This window comes from Cnephaeus nilssonii (genome assembly GCF_951640355.1).
Source record: "Cnephaeus nilssonii genome assembly, chromosome: 5".
Classification (NCBI taxonomy): domain Eukaryota; kingdom Metazoa; phylum Chordata; class Mammalia; order Chiroptera; family Vespertilionidae; genus Cnephaeus; species Cnephaeus nilssonii.
In genome coordinates this window covers 53,388,588-53,410,347 of record NC_137076.1, presented here as the reverse complement: position 1 = coordinate 53,410,347, position 21,760 = coordinate 53,388,588, and the positions used below count along the sequence as shown (strand labels likewise).

Here is a 21,760-nt window from a genome sequence, read left to right as displayed (position 1 = left end):
TGTTTTATTCCCTGGTATCTCTATGCTCCCACATCAAAGTTCTCTAGAAAAACAGAACCAATGGGTTAGAGATATATTTTATTTATTGTAAGGAACTGGCTCACACCATTACGTAGAGTGACAAATTCCAAGATCTGCAGGGTGAGCTGCTGAGCTAGAGAGCCAATGGTATAACTCTACTCTGAGTCCAAAAGCATAAGAATTAGGAAAACCAATGGCCTACTTCCAGTCTGAAGCCCAACAGGCTCAAACCCAGAAAGAGCTCATGTTTCTGTTTGAGTCCAAAGGCAGGAAAGAGCTGATGTCCCAGTTCCAAAGCATTCAAGCAGGTGGAATTCTCTCTTACTTAGAGCATAGTTCACCTTTTTGTTCTAATCAGGTTCTTCAACTGACTCGATGAGCAGCCCCACACACCTTACGAGAGCAATTGCTTTATTTGGCCTACTAATTTAAAAGTTCATATCACACAGAAACAACCCAGAATCATGTTTGATCATATATGTGGACACGCCATGACTCAGTCAAGTTGACACACAAAATTAACCATCAAAGCTCACCCCTTCTCTACTCAAAAAAAAAACACTCAGAAAACTAAAAAAAAATGCTCTTAAGAATTAAAAGTAGGCCTGGCCTTGTGGCTCAGTTAATTACAGCTTCATCCATAAACCAAAAGGTTGTGGGTTCAATCCCTGGTGGGGGCGCATATGGGAGGTAACAATCAATGATGTTTCTCTCCCCCCTCCCTCCCTTCCTCTCACTCTAAAATTAATAAAACAAATAATAATAATAAAAGCAATAACATATCCTCTGGTAAGATTAAAAAATAACTTAACAGTATAATATCAAACAAAAATTTTGAAAACAATATTGGAAGGTGTTGAGAAAACCACTTCAAATACAAGATAAAGAGATAATAGAAGAAAATGGGTATCAAAATTAGAAAATTAATCCAGATAGTTTGACACTTAACTAATCAGAGGTCTATAAACAGAAACAAGAAAAAATAGAGAAAAAGAAATTCCCATATAAATAATTCAAATAAATTTCTCTGAACACATGCATATATTTTTTCAGACTGGTAAGTTTTACATAAAATACCAAAGACAGTGAGATTTAAAATATTCACACATGCCAAGGCACAATCCAATAACAACATCAACAATTTTTAAAATAATAAAAATATTAAAGCTGCCAGGGAGAAAAAAATTTTGAAGAGATTATAATTTTCAGTCTCTAATACTTATATATCCAAACAAGCTATCAATCAAATATGAAAGTAAAAGACATTATCACACAGCAAAATCTAAAATATCCTACCCCTCATGCATTCTTTCTCAAGAAATTACAAAGGATGGGCCTCATCAAAATTAATACAGACACCCAACTATCATCCTCCATCCCTATTCTCCTTTAATTTTCCCAAGGCATACTTATTACCACCAGATTTTTTGCCTTTACCTTTGTTTTATTCCCTACTATATTCTCAGTGCTAGAACAGTGACCAACACATACATAGTAAGTGATCAATAAATGATGAATCAATGTACTTTCTAAAAACAGGACATGATGGGATACAGGAGATACACATTAAAGCACAAGAAAGAAAAGAAAAAAAATCCTGGGTTGATGATAAAAGAAGCCTCCAGGCCTACAGAGTAACCAATCCAGATGAAACAGGAGAATAAATAACTCCAGGCACTATACCTTCAAGAAAAACTATTGAATCAATAGATACAAGGTTGGGTTTGATCACACTGGTAGAAATTTTAGGCATCCAGTGAAATACTTAGCAGCAAATTTGTGGAGGATGTAAAAAAATTTAAATAAACAAAAGATAGAAAATTATTAATTCTAGGATAAAAATGAAAGAAAAAGTCAAGCAAGAGGGAGGAATGGAGGAAGAAAGAAGAAGGAAGGAAGGAGGAAGGAGGAAGGAGGAAGGGAAAAAGGAAAGGAGGAGAAGGAAGAGGGAAAGAGGAAAGAGAGGGAAGGAAAGAAGGGTAACTATATTTTGTAGTTCTGCCATGAATACTTACTTACATTGTCACAATAATGTAAATGCTAAACATGGCTTTAACTTAATATTATGATGTAACTGTACTATAAATGAGAGAAGTGTGAAACAGAAAGGGAGAGCAATATAAATGCTCAATGGTCATCTTTCATGAAAGACATTAGACAATGTCCGAAATAGAAACATCAATAAATAGCTATTGCATCACTTAGAAATATAAGGTAACTAGCAGAGTCAACAACTAAGAGATTTGAATGTGGTTCCTTTCAGAAAGTAGAATCCAGGGAAAAGGAAGAAGTTAGGCAGGGAACTATTGTTTTTCAGTTTCAGTATTATACTATTTTTAGATTTGTAAAATAATACATCTCTTCCTTAATAAGTCATACAACATATTAAAAATCATATGCTCTAAATGAAGAACAGTAAATAAAAACACATTTTTTCTGACTGTATGATAGCTATTTATCCAAAATTATTCTGAAATCTCTCTGAACAATAGCATAAGCATTGAATTTTCACAAATACTGATAGCAAACCTAGAAAAATATAAATGTATCATGAACTATTAAGAATTTTTCTTTTTTTTAAAGTCAGTATTCTACATACTACCAAATGAAATTAACTTTATTGCTATTGGCAATAAAATATTCTCCTTTTTTGTAAGTATTAATCTAAGGATCAAAATATCATTAAAGTTAAAGAAACAGTCCGGCCAGTGTTTCTCAGTGGTTGAGCGTTGACCCATGTACCAAAAGGTTGCCATTTTGATTCCTGGTCAGGGTTGCGAGCTAGATCTCCAATGGAAGCGTGTGGGAGGCAGCCCATCGATGTTTTCCCTCTCATAGATGTTTCTCTCTCTCTCTCTCTCTCTCTCTCTCTCTCTCTCTCTCTCTCTCTCTCTCTCTCTCTCTCCCTTCCTCTGTAAAAATCTTTAAAGACATAAAAAATAATTAATTAATCGATTGGTTGATTAAAGAAATGAAGATGCCTGGCCAATGTTGCTCAGTGTTGAGAGGGCTGGTCCTCACACACAAAGGTCGAGGGTTGTAGTTTGCTCTGAATCTCTGGTATATCAGGATGTGTGCGGGAGGCAACCAGTTGATGTTTCTCTCTCATGTTGATGTTTCTCTCTCTCCCCCCTCCCCAACCTCCCTTTCTCCCTCCCTTACACTCTCTCTGAAAAGCAATGGAAAAAAATTTCCTCAGGTGAGGATAAAAAAAATAAAGAAATGAATAATTTGTTAACAAAAATCTAAACTCATGTTGAATTATTTCTTTTTTCTTATTAAAAAATATAAAAATGTAAAGGCTTATACTATTCAATGAAATATCATTATTAATACTTGAAGATGTTACAGTTACATATACCTTTGTAAAATAAATCAAATCTGTTGGATATAACTCCAATTACCTACATAGATGACAAAAATACTGTTAAAATTCAAAGGAGGTGGCCACAAAGGAGAGCTCAAATGAGGCAGGGAGTGTATTAACACAAAATTGAGAACCATATTATACACAGGACTAAAGGTCAAAACTAGAGAAAACTTGTCCATGTTCAAGATACAGTAATCTTAAGTGCTCAAAGTAAACTATCAAGAACTTTTCAACAGTGTTTGCACTTTGTGTCAGCACTCTCTCAGCAGCATATCTAACACAACCTGAGTCACCTCAGACCAGGAAAGAATATACCATAATGGTGAAGGGCAGGTCTTACTCCACTGTCTCTTTAGCGAGTAAAACAAATCATTACAAGAAATAGCAAAATAAAATACTGCCCTTTGGAAAGATTTGGTTTCAAAATTTTGTGAACATAATACTTCTAAAACTTACATTGTACCTTTATAAATATTATGGCTCAGTTTATAAATGAAGTGTATTACATATACATATAACTACAAATTGAGCTAAAAGAAAGAAAATTCTATTAAAGTTGGATTAGCAAATGGTTCAGTTTTATAATTGCTTATTTAACAAATATTTTAATGTGTACTATATATAAAGAATTGAATATTGAGAAAATAACTACTGGATTTACAAAATTAAAAAATGCAAATATTTTACAATAAAAAAACCTGAGATAACATGAAGTCAATTATGTAATTACTATAAATATAGCTTTAAATTACATGTAAATACTCAAAAACAATAATCCTATTGTGTTTAAGCATATATTAAAATTAATATATTTGCAAGTGGCTTTGAAAATGTTTGTAAACATTTTCAGGAAAAACATTCTTCAACCAATAATGATCCTATGAATAACTCCCAAACTGGCATCAATTTTGTCAAGCTCTCTCACTAATCAACACAGAAAGCTTAATTTCAAAAAAGGTGACAAAAGTTGCTGTAATCCTTTCCAGCCACAATCTCTCAACAGATGATCATTAAGTTTATACCAGGGCTTCACATTCAGGAGCTATATAAATGTGTCCTATTAGTACATGGTCAGTCTGTTTGGCAACTCCAGTTCTCCAGACATATGGCAACTGCCGCCCTTTGAGGTCTGAAGTCAAGTCTTTAGGGAATCTCAAAGCCTGCACTGAAATTACAAGGAGTGTTCATTAGAGACTGCTGGAGAGGAAACATGAAAGACTTCCATTAAAACTATATAAAACAGCTAATTATTTTTAAAATATTTTTAAACCACCTGATATACTCAACTACAATAAAAAGTATTTTCATACAGAATTATTCTTTAAAGCACAGCTTTCAGGACATGAGTGCAAATAGCTTTCTTCATGCCTCCCATCAGCCACCTCAAAACACCTAACATTCATTTTATAAGCATCATCAAGATTTTTATATCGTTGGAGAGAATAAATTATCTTATACCTCTAAATTCTTCCTACAGATCACTGTAAACATTTATTAAATGAAGGTATTTTTAGAGACAAAGTTTTACTTTTAATATTTAGTTTTGGATAACACATACTGTTAACTTAATCTCAGGCAGACATACATGTGTTTCTTTTTAGTTGCTTATTTTTATCCAAAAAAGTCTGCCTCTATTTCATTTTTATTCCATTTCTAGATAAAATCATTAAAATCTTATAAGTACAAAATAATATAAATTACTAATCAACCTATGAATGGCATGTATCAGATATTATAGAAAATATATGTAAATTCTGAACCCTGTATATTTTGTTAACCAGTGTCACCACAGTTAATTCAATAAAAAGGAAAAAAGAAAACATATGTAGATTCAAACCTTTAAAATTAAAAAAAAATGTCAACAAACTGACAAGAGTTCAAAGAAATCACATGTCTTTTCTTTCTCAGGATTTTGAAAAACAAAAAGTATAAAGATATTCTAATTAATAATAGTTGCCATTTTAACTTTTTGAATGTATAGACTTTTTAACTTCAGAGAACAGTTATTTATTAAGCTCCACACAAAACAATACCACTGCGGAACTTTATTTCAGTAACAAATCTCCATAAAATGTTACATAAAGTTCATTAGCTTGCCTCAATCATTTCTTGAACTCACATATATGTTGATTTCTGACAGCCTAATTCCAAAAAGCAATTACAATCTCAATCCATACGTAAAAAGATAACAGAAAGCAAGTACGCTAAACCAGTTTAAAAGAATAAAAATCTAAAGAAAACAGATTACGAATGATTTATATGAATGCCTAGTGCTGAAGTTAATTACAAGTAACCCAATAAAATAGTGCCTTTATTATTGTACAGCACGTAATAGCTTTAGATGTAAAAACCAGAACTCTTTCTGCTGACTTTTGTATGCCCAATCCCACAGCACACAACATTAAGAATTAAATATGTAGTAAATAAGGCACATAGAAAACAGCAGTTTTTAACTAAAAGCAGAAAACTCTCCTGCTGTTTAACCATTTGGGGTCTTCCACTCTGAACAGTGACCACTGTAAACTGATACTATATATTCACTGAGTAAATCCCTAATGCTAACATAAAGTGAAATTTTAATTTCAGTGTTCAAAGCTTTACATCAAAAAATAAATAACTATGAAATAGCATCACATTAATTTCAGCATTCAATAGGAGCATATAAGTTTTTTTAATTTTCATTAAATTTAATGTTTGTGCTATGAAATATGATATCTTCAGAATTAGAGTTTTGCAAACCTCACACTATATCTAGCTTTTATACAGCTTTGGTCCTGATTTTAAACACACACACACATCTCAGACACACACAGTGCATGCTACAGTTACATGGTATAGTTGTCCATAGCCACAACCTGTAGCCAATCATAGTATGCTTAATGACTTTTCTGGAAAAAGTCTTTCAATCCAGAATGTTTCCATAACTCTTTCAAATATTTATCAATTTATCTAATTAGATATTAGTTGATATCAACTTTAAGTATAATGCAAAAGTCCTAAAATATGTTATGGATAAATATCAAGCAGTCCATTCTTTGACCTACAACATAACTGCAATAGTGATATGATGAAATACTTGATAAGCTGGTTTTGCTGCACAAATAAATTAGTACTGATGAAACAAGTGATCATCAGTGCATCTCTCTGGCACTATTTTATCCCTATCTGTTTCATCCCCATTAAAATTTTTTATTTGCTATTTTTTCTGGGTCAATAACTTCACAAATTAGAATTTATTTCCTTGACTACTGTGAAACATTTTAAAGGTAGGAATCACTACTTCTTTGAGTACTCAACAGTTTCTGATTCAATTTTCCATATAACAAGCATTCAGACGCTTGTTAAAGAAACTATAATTTAACATTGTAGGTGAAGGAGGGAGGAGCAACTATTCTAAGAACACTCAGGTCTTCACAAGATTAGTTTCCTGTGCTGCTATGACAAATTGCCACAAATCTGGTGGCTTAAAATACTAGAAGTTTGTTCTCTCTCTGTTCTGGAGATGAGAAATCTAAAGTCAGTTTCACTGAGCCCCAAATCAAGGTATCAGCAAAGTTGCACTCCTGGAGGTTCTAGGGGAGAATCTGTTCCTTGTCTCTTCCAGCTTCTGGTACTTGTCAGCATTCCTTGGCTTGTGGCTACATCACTCTCTGCTCATCTTCACACTGCCACCTTCTCTGTGTGCCTAACTCTAATCTCATTTAGGGCCCACCCAGGTAATTCAGGAGTATCCCCTTATCTAAAAATTCTTAATCACAAGGAACACATAAAGTAACATTCACGGGCTTCAGTTATTTAACATGGATATTTTGGGGAGAGCCATATTTCAGTCTGTCACATTAGAGAAACCACATTAAAGCAACAGAAACACCAAGCTGAGGAAAAGTAAACTTTGCTAACAAGTTCAAAAAAATTCAAAAGATTCCAAAGAAATAAAACCCGTTTTTTAAAAATTAGTCTATTATGGCAAGAGCTGGAAAATTATTCAAGCAAGTCAAGTTCTGCTCCAAGTGTTGGTTCTAATAGTGATTCAGTTGTGACTGGTTTTAATTTTGGTTCCATAAATTCAGTTTAATTTGCTATGTATAAAGCTACCAGGCTCCAGGAAACTGAAAGCTGCACAGCTAAACTGCTAATAACAAACGGGTATCACAAAGAACAACTTCTAACAATCAGCAGAAGAGCAATGGTAGCACTCCCAAATGTCCAAGTAAGTAAGGCAGCAGGCCAGGCTTGAAGTAACTGATAAGAAGTAGAAATCCTTTTAAAAAATTCTCCCCAGTTTGCTTTTTCGCTGCCAGTGACAAACCTCCTATTTTCTTCCTTAGCTTACCATGGTACCAAACAGAATCCTATTCTCATAAATTAGACGAGTGCTGCAAAACAGCAATAGGGAATCTTTGCAATGGAGATAAATGTGAGACAACTCTGCAATATCAAGTCAATGTATAAGCTTTCGTGGGTAAAGGAACAGAACATCTTTCCTCTGAAAAAGGAACAGTAAGAAACCAAAATTAAACCTGCCCCCAGTTATGTAGTATCTGATAACAAGAATAACCTGACAAACCAGCTGACTCAAAAAGACAATACTGCTGTTTTTATTGAATGCAGAATGAAAAACTTGAGCTTCCAAATAAAGAACTTTCAAAAATATATAATCACTACCAAAAAGAATGCCTCTCTGCACCCATATTTAGGACATTAGTATGTATACATCTTCACACTCACTATATGTAAAAGCACATTGTACACAAGAGAGAGTCAGGAGAATGTGGAGTACAGGTTTAAGGTTAGAGAATTTGGTGGGGGGGTTTTTTGGTAAACTACCCAGAAATTGGTGAGATGCATATAATGTTTATGTAAAATATTAGAATACTATTTGCAAGGCAGCATAGAAATAAGCATAAACTAAATTAAAACAGCTATCAGAAACCTTGCAAATAAGGAAGAAAAGTTTGAATTGGATAAGACAGTAAACTACAGCTCCCCTTCGAAAGGAACTATGAAGAGATTCTCCTAAGAAAATAAATTTGTTAGTAAGCACTGAAAGAGGTAAAATCAACAGAAAGGAAATGGGTCATTTCACTAATTCAGGAATAAGCCGAATCAGTGATTCTTTACAGAGGCATTTTTCAAATGATACTTCCTTTTGTCCCTTCCTGTCTCCCCCACTCTGACAGGCTGAAGTTCGGAATCATCATACCAAACTTCCCTGATAATGATGTATTTGGCAATAAAAACAGTTGATTAGTAGTAAATTACACTGACTGAAAAGTGCAGTATTTCTATACTATGGTAACAAAAGAGGTATGCTAAAAGTAATGTAGTAAAAATAGAAAGTTCTGAAGTATACAAGAGACCCTAAGACAACTGCTATAGTAACATCAACCTCACTTGTATTCAGGTATACTATACTGACTTTCCCAAAGCAGCTGTCATTATAGCTAGCCCAGGAAATGGAGGAACCACACCTTTGGGAGCCTATGGAAAATATGAATGTTACCCATTATCCTTGTCTACATAAAAAAGGCCAAAATCTGTTAATCTATTAATCTCTTCTAGCTCTAATATTCTATGTTCACAGTGAACATAGAATAGACTGGGCATAAAACTGCAAAAATGATAGAAGATAATGTAAAAGATGCTGCAGAAAATAATGGTGGACTGATTTTGAAAGTCCAGAATATGAACAAATTAATTCCATAAAAAGAAAACAAGCAACATTGAAAATACTGAATAAAGAGAGGATTTTGTGTGCTACAAAAACACTTAAGAGTCAGAATCTAATAACTTTAATTTATAACCTACTTTGCTCTATGGACTGTTCTACATATATTTACATATATTATCCAATACAATTTTTATTACATCCATTTCACTCAGTAAGAAAGTAAGACTCAAGCAAAGGAAGTAATTTGCCCATGGTTACAGAATTAATAGGTTGTAGAGAGGGAAAAATTTCTTAAGATTCAAAAATCTATCATCACAGCGTTTCCTGGCCTCAGCCAGCCACTTCTTAAGATCCTGTCCAACTCCAGTATCTGAAGAATTTACTGCTAGAGAAACAAATATATAACCTTTAGGATTCTGATTCTTATTTCAGGCAAAAATTAAAGTTCGAACCTCAGATTTTGTAAACACTGAACACATGCTTCTGTAAGCTCATATAATAAAATGGCAGCTTAATTTAAAAGAGCTGTCTGACTTAAAAATGCACAATAGATTGAGTATATGTACAATTACTAATACATGATAATTGTCCCTTCCTAAATTTTGCTATTATACTGGTATATATGAGGGTACTAAATTACTAAATAACTATTTGATCTCAGAGCCAACTGAGGCAAACAGGGTAAGCAGTTTCAACAGAAAAATTTAAATCTGGATTGTAAGAACCCTGATTATTCTGACTAAAATCCATTAAATTATATACTACTTATGAAAAAACATATGGACGGGAATATAGCTGAGTTTTCACATAATTATCAGAGTTTGGTATTAAACAAAAACAATCTTAAGCTTTACACTTTTAACCTAGCCTTTCTGTAATATACTACTGAACTTCAGTAGATTAATTTGAAGTAATAGAGAAAAAAAAAAGAAAGTAAAACCCCGAAGTAGTAGCTGAGGAGACACAGACAGGTAAAACCAAAGGAAAATGTTATGTTAAGAATATTCCCATTCATGTATTCCTCCTTCTTGCTAATTCTCTCTCTAATCCCAAATTTAAAAGACCAGTTGTAAAAAACGGCAGGGTGCTAAATTAAAGCTCACTTTATTTTCAGATGTCTCCATCCTCATAGGCTGACTTCCTGTCAGGAAGAGTTTCATTTCACTGAATACCCCAATCAGCAGGGAGTTTGCAGAATTAAGTGCCAGTTGATATTACTTTGTTTTGCATTTACCACCCTTGAGAATAATGTTCAAAGATCTAGTTATATAGTCAGCATGGTATCATCCTTCTGACTAGACTGCCAAGCCACAGGGTGTATGGCCAGTTCCACAAAATTTCCCTTAAAAGGTTGTGTTTCCCAAATCCTAGTGTGCTAGTGAATCAACAGGATGCCTGTATTTCAGAATAAATCCTGCATCTAAAGATAAATTATGCTTTCCTTTGGTTGTAACATAGCACTTTAAATTAATATTGAAGGTCAGCATTTAGATTCAAATAAAAATCAACTGATATTCACTAATCCATCAACTTAAATATTTTTTAAAGTACTTTAGTTTAATTTATTTTGTTTATAATGTTTTTGCTGTTTAAAAGACAAATGCATCTTAAAAAGCAAGTTATCTGTTATATATATTGAATCAAATAAAAGCATAACTATTTTACATTATTAGCATACAGTTATTAAGTTGATTTGGGATACTTTAAAAAATTTTAGTGCATTTAAGATTTTCATGATCAGTTAATATACTTTGATACCTTCTCCAACTTCCATAAACTTCCTATCATGCTTCAAAGGTATCTAGTTCCTTATTATAAGGTCAACTGCTTCCATTGTACACAAAAATAAGGTAATTCTGAGCACTTCAATGTAAAACAGCCTTTGTCCATTTTAAGGATTAAGCATTCTCAGCAGCTGTGAAGCTAAACTAAGTGATTGTACTAGAAGCCTATTTTTTTATCCTGATGTTAATCACTACCCTACTGATTCTCATCCATTCATAATCGAAAGGTCATAAGCACTGACAATAACAAAACTTAGTCACAATCAATGTATATCCATTAACTCTATAAGTACATTCTAAGGATGAGTTATAAATACATCCAAAAGAAAAGAAGAGATAACATTATGAAAAGGTTGAAATATTAAATTATATTGATCCTAGTGGGATCATACTACATATAAACCGGTCTTTAAGAAGCCAATTGCCCCCAAAGTCCTAGTTATATTAAAAAAGGTTAGGCTGGTTAAAAAGAAAATAAAATTATTTATTTACAATATATCAAAGTATAAATTTCAATATTTAATGCATTTTGCAGATTGTTGCCATACAAGCACCTTTAGCACACAAAGAAAAAATAGTGAGATCTATTCAATATTAAACTTAGGGTTAGATCTGCATAAATAGTGTAAAAAATACACACACAGAGAGACACGACTGGTTAAACTTAAGTTGTTCTATGAAGAATACCAACTCTTACTATAATCACTTCTAAAGATCTATTTCTTCAGAAACAACATATAAATTGGAAGAAATAGATCTTTAGAAGTGATTCAGTAACAACGTATAAATTGTCCAAATTAATCTACAAAGGAGAGAACAAGTGGCTGAGATAATTATTTCTGAATAAAGCAAAAATAATCAGTTTTATGAAGAAATTGCTAGCTATAATTTTGCATATCTATTGATTTTCTTTAATCGCTGTGATTGGAGAAGCAGAGAAAAACAGAAGCACAATACTTAAAAAGAGGCATTTCCTGCATTATTCACTATCTCATTTCTGATGTAACAGCAGCTCTTGCAAAATTATAATTATCCAAACATACTATGGCCATAAAAAGGATTCTGTGATCAAAAACTAATACTAATTTTATTCCCATTACAGAGTCAACATTACATTATTACATACATACCTATGCACACACACATATTTATTAAAGAACTTTAGGGGCATTCCAGGATAGAAATCTAATTAAATTTAAACCAACGTTTTCCAAACATAATTCAACACTGTATGCTTTTCTCCACACAACCTCCATTATCATCACACAGTACACACATTGGAATTTGCTATACTGGAAAATCTGGATAGTGAAAACTGGTCAAATAAGCACATGGCTACCACAAATCCAACCAAGGAAAATTACAGTTACTAGAAAGAGTTGAGAAAATGTTTTGAGAACTTCAGTATCTATTAATCCTGATCATGCACTGCTGATGGGAATGTAAACTCATACAGCAACTATGGAAAACAGTATGGCAGGTCCTTGAAAAATTAAGAATTAGAATTACGATATGAGTCAGCAATCCCTCTTCTGGGTATCTACCCACAAAACTCGAAAATATTTATTTGCAAAGATATACACACCCCTATATTCATTGCAGCATTATTCACAGTGGCCAAGACATGGAGACAACCGAAGTGTCCTTCGACAGATGATTGGATAAATATATGGTACATATATACTACGGATATACTATGGAATACTACTCAATAATAAGATAAAATACTACCATTTGCGACAATATGGGTGGACCTGGAGAATATTATGCTAAGCGAAATAAGTTAGTCAGAAAAAGCTAAGAACCATATATGATTTTACTCATATGTGGTATATAACACTGAAACTCATAGAAACTCCTACCAGAAGGAAGGAGTCCAGGGGAGTAGTAAAGCATAAAGGGGGCCATTTATAGAATATAATGAACAACATAAACTGATGAACAAAAACAGATCCAGAGACAGAGAAGCATCCATCAAACCTCAGAGGGAAGGTAGAGGAGGGTGGGGGTAAGGGGGAGAGATCAACCAAAGGACTTGTATGCATGCATATAAGCCTACCCAATGGACACAGACACCAGGGGGGTGAGGACATGAGTGGGGGGTTGGAGAGGGGGGCCAATGGGGCGATAAGGACACATATGTAATACCTTAATCAATAAAGAAAAAAAATTTTTTTTTAAGGATAAAGGGGGCCAAATATATGGTGACAGATGATTTGACTTTGAGTAGTGGACACACAAGGCAAAATTCAGATCATGTATCAAAGAAATGTACACTTGAAATCTATATGATCTTTTTAACCAATGTCACCTCAATACATTTAATAAAAAATAATATTTACACAATTATATGAATATCTGATTAAATAGTAATTATATGCTGGATATTGGAGATACAACAGGAAACAAAACATAGTGCTTGTCTTCAAGGAACTTCCAGTTTAATGGGGAGAAATAAATATCACAGGATATTTAAATAAAGAATAAAATTACCATAATATGGGTCAGTGAATGCTTTGGGTCAATCCCTCACTAGGCTTAAAAGTGTAGGGAAGAGAGGAGACCAAGAACCTTTCCAGAAGAGATTGCAATTTAGCTGGGAGCTGAATGATCAACTTATTCCATATTCATTGGGCAGCCATCATGTGCCAAGGACTGTGCTGGGTACTAAGTATACTTTAATAGGCCAAACAGAAATAACTGTTATCTTCATAGGACCTAGAGCACAGAAAGACCTACAATAAAAAATAATAATAATCTAGCCTATGTATACTTAAAATTTGTGGTATATTATATGATGAGCACAAACTGGAGACAAGCAAAAAGATACTGACTACATATATGAGAATCTGAGAGGAGAATAATTAAGCTGAGTTCTCCAGGATGTGAATAAGCCAGCAATTAGAGTCACCAAATTTGAAGGAGGAGATTATAATGAAAGAAAAAGCACGTACCAAGACATAAAAATATGATGGTACATTTGGGTAACTTTAAGCAGTTCAGCATAGTTTGAGAACAGACAGAACAATGTTGTAAGAAATGAGGTCTATACAGGAAAAGGGACCTAAAAACAGAGGATACCTTTGTGCCACAGTACAGACTTGGTTTGCTTCCTGTCCCACCTGGGTTTGTTTAATCTATCTACTGTACTCAAAATACTCATCACAACTATAAAAAGGTAACGGTCATAAATTAAAAAGTCAAGAGTAGTAATGTTAATATCACATATTTACAAAGGATAAATTCAAAAAGGAGAAGGAAACCAGAATTGGAGAAATTATAGGAGAGTGAAGAAAGAGAGGAACATCCTATCCAATAAAAGAGTAATATGCAAATTGACCGTCACTCCAACACACAAGATGGCTGCCCCCATGTGGACACAAGATGGCCGCCACAAGATGGCCAGCAGGGGAGGGCAGTTGGGAGGGACCAGGCCTGCAAGGGAGGGCAGTTGTGGACGATCAGGCCAGCAGAGGAGGGCAGTTGGGAGGGACCAGGCCTGCAAGGGAGGGCAGTTGGGGGTGATCAAGCCTGCAGGGGAGGGCAGTTAGGGGAGACCAGGCTGGCAGAGGAGGGACGTTGAGGGCAACCAGGCCTGCAGGGGAGGGCAGTTGGGGGGACCAGGCCTGCAGTAGAGGGCAGTTGGGGGGGAACAGGCCTGCAGGGGAGGGCAGTTAGGGGTGACCAGGCCTGCAGGGGAGGGCAGTAAGGGGTAACCAGGCCTGCAGGGGAGGGCAGTTAGGGGCAATCAGGATGGCAGGGGAGCAGTTAGGCATCAATCAGCCTGGCAGGGGAGTGGTTAGGGGATGATCAGGCTGGCAGGCAGAAGTGGTTAGGGGCAAGCAATCAGGAAAGCAGGCAGGCGAGCAGTTGGGAGCTAACAGTCCTGGATTGTGAGAGCGATTTCTGACTGCCCGTTTAGGCCCGATCCTACTGGGCCTAAACGGGCAGTCAGACATCCCTCGAGGGGTCCCAGATTGGAGAGGGTGCAGGCTGGGCTCAGGGACACACACACACGTGCACGAATTTCGTGCACCGGGCCTCTACTTTTCTATAAAAATTTTTAAAAAATCAATTCAAAAAAATTCAAGCACAAAACTGACACAAAAGAATCATAACAATAATGATATATGGTTCATATTATGAATGTTATCATTTTTAAATTCATAATTCTGAGGTATAGAAAGGAACCCTTGAATCAAACCTTTATATCACCTTCATGTGAATAAAATATTTCCCATGACAACTATCTACATATTTTGATAAAAATTTTTTGAAGAAAAATCACATTAACACAGTATTTTCAATTAACTTTTGTTGCTGATTAATTACTCAGACAGGATGCCAGGCCCGACTACATGGTACTTCTAGTTTTTCTATATACTCCATGCATTTCTGATAAATGGGAAAAGAATAGATGACCTGGCAGAAGGCTCAGACAATAATATGTGATTTACAGGACATGAGTGCAGCTACCATAAGATTTATCTGACAGCCCTCTCCGATAGTGGACTGTTGAGTATCCGATGGAATGATTTCTAGTCTAGAAAGTCTACTACTGAGTAGCCATACACATTATTTATTTATTAGATGTTTTGGGTTGAAACCATTTTTAAATGATGCACTTCACAATGCACAGTCATAAATTTAGCTTTAAACCCAAGAAGGGAGGTAGTGTTATTGGAATGTATGTCAGACTGAATTAGGATGAGCAACACAACGCTTTTATAAAGTGGCCTTGAATGCAATGTCAATTCTTTCAAAAATAATATTAATGTCAAATGAGCAAGATACAAACACTTTACACAACACTATAGTAATATTACTTGAACTATTTAACATTTTCTTTAAATTTGTATAGATTTCTATGAAGTTTATACACCTACACAACAAATACCAGGAACAAATAAGTTACATGTTTTTGAAAAGCTGAATCTGAAATATAATTGAGAACTTGTTCAATTTTCTTCTGTACATCAGAGAGTACACAGTTTTGTAAAGAAAGTAGACAGTCTTATTTTAAGTAAGATATAAATCATGTATAGGAGCTTAAGTAGTTCTTAAATTATTTTATATGGAATTTAATACATGAAAAACCTAATTTAATAAACCTTAAATATATATGTTTTTACTCAAAAATATAATGCTGAGTATTTTAAGAAAGCTTTTCAAAACTAAATAATAACATTTTGCCTAAATAAGGTTAAGACTTAAATGGGATAAAATGTGACATGGTTTCAAATCAACTTATTAATTAGAGTGGATATTGAAAAATATAATCCTTACTTGAAGTTTTAAGAAATTATATAGTGCCCTGTTTGTTCTTAATGAAAGCAAATTAAATATGATCATTTCCTCATTTCTTAAATTTAGACTCTATATTCTCTTTTGTAATAAAATGTGGATAATTTTTAGCAGCATGTTTAAAAGAATGCAAAAAAATAAGCTTTGAATGAATTCAAGAAAAATAATCAGAAGATGGCTGTCATGAAATTAACACCAACTAATTTGTAAAGTTTTAAATCAAATTTGCAGATATTAAGTTCATAAGCATATCCCATTATTTATGTGATTAAAAAAAGAGTTTTTGACCTGATCTTTCGATCTTTGGCACTCAATCCTCTCCATCTCCTCTTAAAAAATTAATTAAAATTTTAGCAGGATGCTAGCTTTTCACTACCCACCCTATCTCAGACTAAAAAAAATTATCAATCAAACTCAAGGCATCCCCACCCAGTATCTGCAAAATGTCGACTTCAAATTCAATTTCATATCTCTTAAGCTTTCATGTGGAAAAAGATAGTTCTTCTTAACAAAATAAATCACTTTTGTGATTGCCAATCTGACCTCTTTGAATTAGGAAAATTCAAAGTGAAAAATGTAATTATCACCCTGGAACAATCTGTATACATCTGGAGCTAATTCTGGCTTCATTTTTCACATCATTTTTCACACTGTGCAACATCTTATAGAAATGCCATGGGACTTTTGAAGAACTCATAAAAAATGTGAAGGACTTCAAATAACCAATAATGTATTTTATTCAAACAAAAACCTTGAGACTATCTGACTTTTGCAACTTACTCTACTAAGTAAGCTTCATATCCCATCTGATTGGATTAATATTAAACAGCACTGTGACATACATGACAAATAGGTGTATTAAAACATGTCATTCTTTATCTTTTCAGCTTCTGCATTCAACTATGTAATATACTATATCTGAAATAGCTTTCCTGTATCAAGAATGTATTCAATTCTTTTACACTAAAAAGTGAAACTTCATGATCAAAATTCACCTTTGAAAAATTATATCACTATAAACAATAAACTCATACTCCTGTGAAGAAACATACAAAACTGTAAGCAAATGCTTCTTAAAAGTAAGGGTAATTTCATATCAGTATAAGAATGGCATATGGTAACTACCATCCCACCAATAACAATAATCATGCAATTATTTTAATTCAGATTACTTAATGGGAAATTTTATCCAGGCAGCTTTTAAAGAAGTTTTCTTTAAAAGATGATTAAATTACAAAACATGAATCTCACTAAATCTAAGAATAATAAGCCCACTAGAAACATAACTACTCCTCACAAGTTCATTATAAAAATCCATTAAGTGTAATCTCTAGAAGTAATTGTTCTTATTGCATTTTATTGACAATGCACAGTATTGATTTTTCACACCTTCTATGATTCTTTAATTTGTATTCATGAAATGTCCATCAGCACAGTCTAAGTAAATTTGGCAATATAGACACTAAAATGAATAAATCGATGCAAAGAAACATTAATTTTGCATTATCCTTATTCGTCAGGCAAGTAAACCATGAGAGTTGTAAATGAAGGTCAAAGGTTTTGAAATGGGCCAGAACCCTTGACCTCTAGACCAATACCCTTCCTATTAAAAAAGGCTATTTTCAAGTTTTAAGTAGGGGAATTTACTACCAGCAAGATATCATTTTTAAAAGGCTACATAGAAAACTCTCAATAAAAACATTCATCTATTTAATTGAAAAACAAAAAAGAAAACATTACAGGATACATGATTTTAATGTAAGTTTTTAAGAAAGAAATTATTAAAATTTACCACATGATATAAGGTTCCTGAACATTGAAAGTAATTTTGCTTTTAGAAATTTATTTACTACATCTTATGATGGCTGCCATATTTTGTTGATGTTTTCCCAAATCTCCTCTGCATGTCAAAAATAATTAGCAATGACAAGAATTCAAAATTATTTATTACTCATTTTATAACCTCTGCACAAAAGGGAAGTAAACCCACTATTCCCATGAGAGTCAAGAGTGGTACTCCACAAGGTACAGAAATAAATCTGTTTCTATAGCCTTAATACACACAGCAAAAACATTCAGCCATCTCAAAACCATTTGATCTGAACATTTTTAATGTGACTCTAAAATGCTGTTTCTATTTCATCTATCCAATTTATCTCAGTTCTAACTTCAGTTATCCATTAGTATCAAAGACAAGGAGTAATCCTCTTATAATACAAATACCATTATTTTAAAACTGCAAACTCAAAACTCTGTTATAACAAAAATTTCTAATAAAACCATTATAATTTCATTGTAAAATAATTCATGTGAAAATTCACTTTTAAATCAACATTATTCTTTGTCACTCACCTGTGAACACAGTAGCATAACCAACTCCACAACTGAACTACTAGACTTCATGCAAACCAAACCTATTTTAAAGAGAATTAAAAAAAAAAATTACAAAGTAAAAAACAAATATGAGAAATTTATTTGTTATACAACTTTGCCCAAATTGGGTTTTAATATAAAATTTAACATGTCATGTTAAGAACCAAAAGCATACACATTTTATCATAAGTAAATAAGGTACTCTATAATTACTTTAAACTTGGCATCAAACCTACAAAATTTTTTATAAACTATTTCATTTCAGCTTTCAAACTACTAAAACATTTGTTACAACTTCATATATAATGACATTTCACAATACTTAAAGAAATGTGCACAACATATGCCATATTGATCAATATCATCTACATTTTGTTTTGGGGAGAGGTGATTGTTATACATGCAGAGAAGGGAAATGGCTCCCTGACCTTTGCTTTCTCCACCACACTCTCTCCCTTCAACCCTCTAGCTATCAATCAAGTTTCCATTTTGTTTCATGGCAGCAGACATCCCAAACACTCTTATTAGTACCTTGACCTGTGACCTCACACTAAACCTTAACAGAAGTGCAAGCCGTTGTCTGTTATATATTCTTGATTTCTTATAAATAAATTAATTTACATTTGCTCTTTTATGTTTCATTTGGGTTCACCAAAAATATCTCAGGAAGGAACTGCTATACAATTATCTAAAGAATTCTTTAGTTTTGATTACCAATAAAATCTAAAGTAGTTAATTCAAAAAGCATTTTATAACAGTAGCTTTAAAAAGCAATGCCAATAATTAAAAGCACTAAATTACTAAGTTACATTACTAATAATCAGGAAAATTGTAATTTTTATTCTACATTGTTCTAGGCCAGTGGTTCTCAACCTTTCTAATGCCTCGACCCTTTAATAATACAGTTCCTCATGTTGTGGTGACCCCCAACCATGAAATTATTTTCGTTGCTACTTCATAACTGTAATTTTGCTACTGTTATGAAACGATCGTAATGTAAATATCTGTGTTTTCTGATAGTCTTAGGCGACCCTGCTAGCGGTACATCATAATGTAAACATCTGTGTTTTCCGATGGTCTTAGGCTCTACAGCAGCGGTTCTCAACCTGTGGGTTGCGACCCACAGGTTGAAAACCACTAGCAGGGTCGCCTAAGACTATCAGAAAACACAGATATTTACATTACGATTCATAACAGTAGCAAAATTACAGTTATGAAGTAGCAACGAAAATAATTTTATGGTTGGGGGTCACCACACATGAGGAACTGTATTATAGGGTCGCTGCATTAGGAAGGTTGAGAACCACTGTTCTAGGCAAACGTAAATTTAGTTTCCAGGGATTAACAACTAAAATTACTGGTGGCCCTCACACAATTTACAGAATTACCTTCTATCTTTCTTGCAGGCACCCTATCCCATTTTATTCCCTTTCTTTAGTCTCCTTGCTCTAGTTCTTTCTTCTTCCTTATTTTAGTCATGATCCCTCATACCTTCTGATGACGCATGCTGGCATTCTTCAGCCTTACAAGCAACATTCAAGTTAAACAGGTTGCTCACCCCCTTTACCTTTTAGAAAAGTTAGAACCATTTTTTCTAAATGTCTCATCGTTTCATTAAGCAAGCAGGTCACTAACTAAATTGTGGTTTCCCTACAGCTAAGATGAGCATACCTCCTCTGACTAATGACGTGGCTGAAAGAAAGGGCACAGCAATACTCCACTCTTCATTGCTGGTGAAGCCCTCTGCTGGTCTGAAACCATAGAATGGTTTTCATAGAATATAACCCAACTACAGGAAGTTCCATATATTTCAACTACAAAATCCACTACTTCCAGCAAGTAAATTCAGATCTTTCTACAACTAGGTAATTATTCTTATTCCTCGATTCTAGTGTTATCAAAATTCCTACCAACTTTCCTTTTACAGCATAGTATTTGGGCTTGCATCTGGTACAGGTCTTTTCTATCTACTCAGATAATGAACAATTATAATAAAAACAATCTTGGGCCATCCAAAGTTTGAAAGTTATAGGTGATCTTTTGTCCCCTTTACAAAAGATCATAGCTTAGTTCAATATTTATAGACTTAAAAATAATTATACATTTTAGTCTTATTTATCAATAATAAAGGTTAGCAAACCAGAAGGTTGATGCTACGTAGTTGGATGTGAAGATTCAGCAGCAAGTATATGCACTACTCAGTGAGTTGATAGTAAAATGTCAAATAATATTTCATAGTTTGATTAAACAATTCGTAAGTTTACTGGAGTGGTGTTTTGTATATTTCTAAAAGATGGGGAGTGGGGCCAGGATGGATATAGTATGTTAAGTTTTAAATAAGAGCGTCAGAAGATGAAAGATACCTTATACTACACCTCTAATATTAAGCTCCCTGCCCAGAGGGCACTGACACTGCAAACACAAATGTAGAACCTTGGGAGTGTATAAACGGGAGATAATCGCAATAAAGGACTGTGTATGAGATTACACAACTTAATCACATCTCTATTTTTCACCTAAATTTTTGCCTTTGGATGACACTGGCTGCATATATGACAAAGCAATAAATGAATTATAAACCTCTAAATCTAGTCTTCAGATTTATACTCATACTCTAAGACTTATCCAAAGGAAGACCATAAAATAACATTTGCAGTCAAGTTGTAAGTTGTTGCAGGTATCAATTTTTATTTCATATGCACACACATATCCTATTATTGTGCCAATTATTAGAAAGAGAACAAGTTAATGTAAGCTCAGATGTCTGAATAGGTCCATGATCTGACCTCCCTAAAAGGCTCCCAGCACGAAAGTTGGGTTCGGTTTGGTTGTTTTTAATTTTGGTTGTTTTTTCAAAAATATGGAATTTTAGACTCTTCAAAGAAGACAAACCCAAGTTGCTAAGTCCAGAGTTTACACGCTTCTGGAGTTTCATAACCAAAGACCACTACAATTTCTTCACCAGAGACTATTTATCCCACCTCTATTACCATTGTTTTTCCTTATTACTAAACTGATTAATATTAAATTATCTACTGGATATTAAGCTAGCAACATCTGAACACACTAATCTATCTAAACTCTCAAGTATTCCATGAAAAACCGTCATGACCATTTATCATCTGGAATAAAACAAACCTTTTAATATATATTTATATATATACATTTTTAATCACCTTAAATAAATTACAGAAAGAATGGGATGGTGATAAATATTATCAGAAGTTTTAATAAGAA

At 33.7% G+C, this 21,760-nt stretch overlaps 1 protein-coding gene across 3 annotated transcripts in view; it reads right to left on the bottom strand.

Annotated features, from left to right (window-relative positions):
* Positions 1 to 21,760, bottom strand: part of LRBA (LPS responsive beige-like anchor protein) — a 563,043-nt gene that overhangs the window by 381,415 nt on the left and 159,868 nt on the right. For all 3 annotated transcript variants that reach the window (XM_079771501.1, XM_079771500.1, XM_079771502.1), the window contains exon 34: positions 18,503 to 18,564. In XM_079771501.1, coding sequence (XP_079627627.1) covers positions 18,503 to 18,564 — 62 coding nt within the window. The remainder of the gene's footprint in view (positions 1 to 18,502; positions 18,565 to 21,760) is intronic.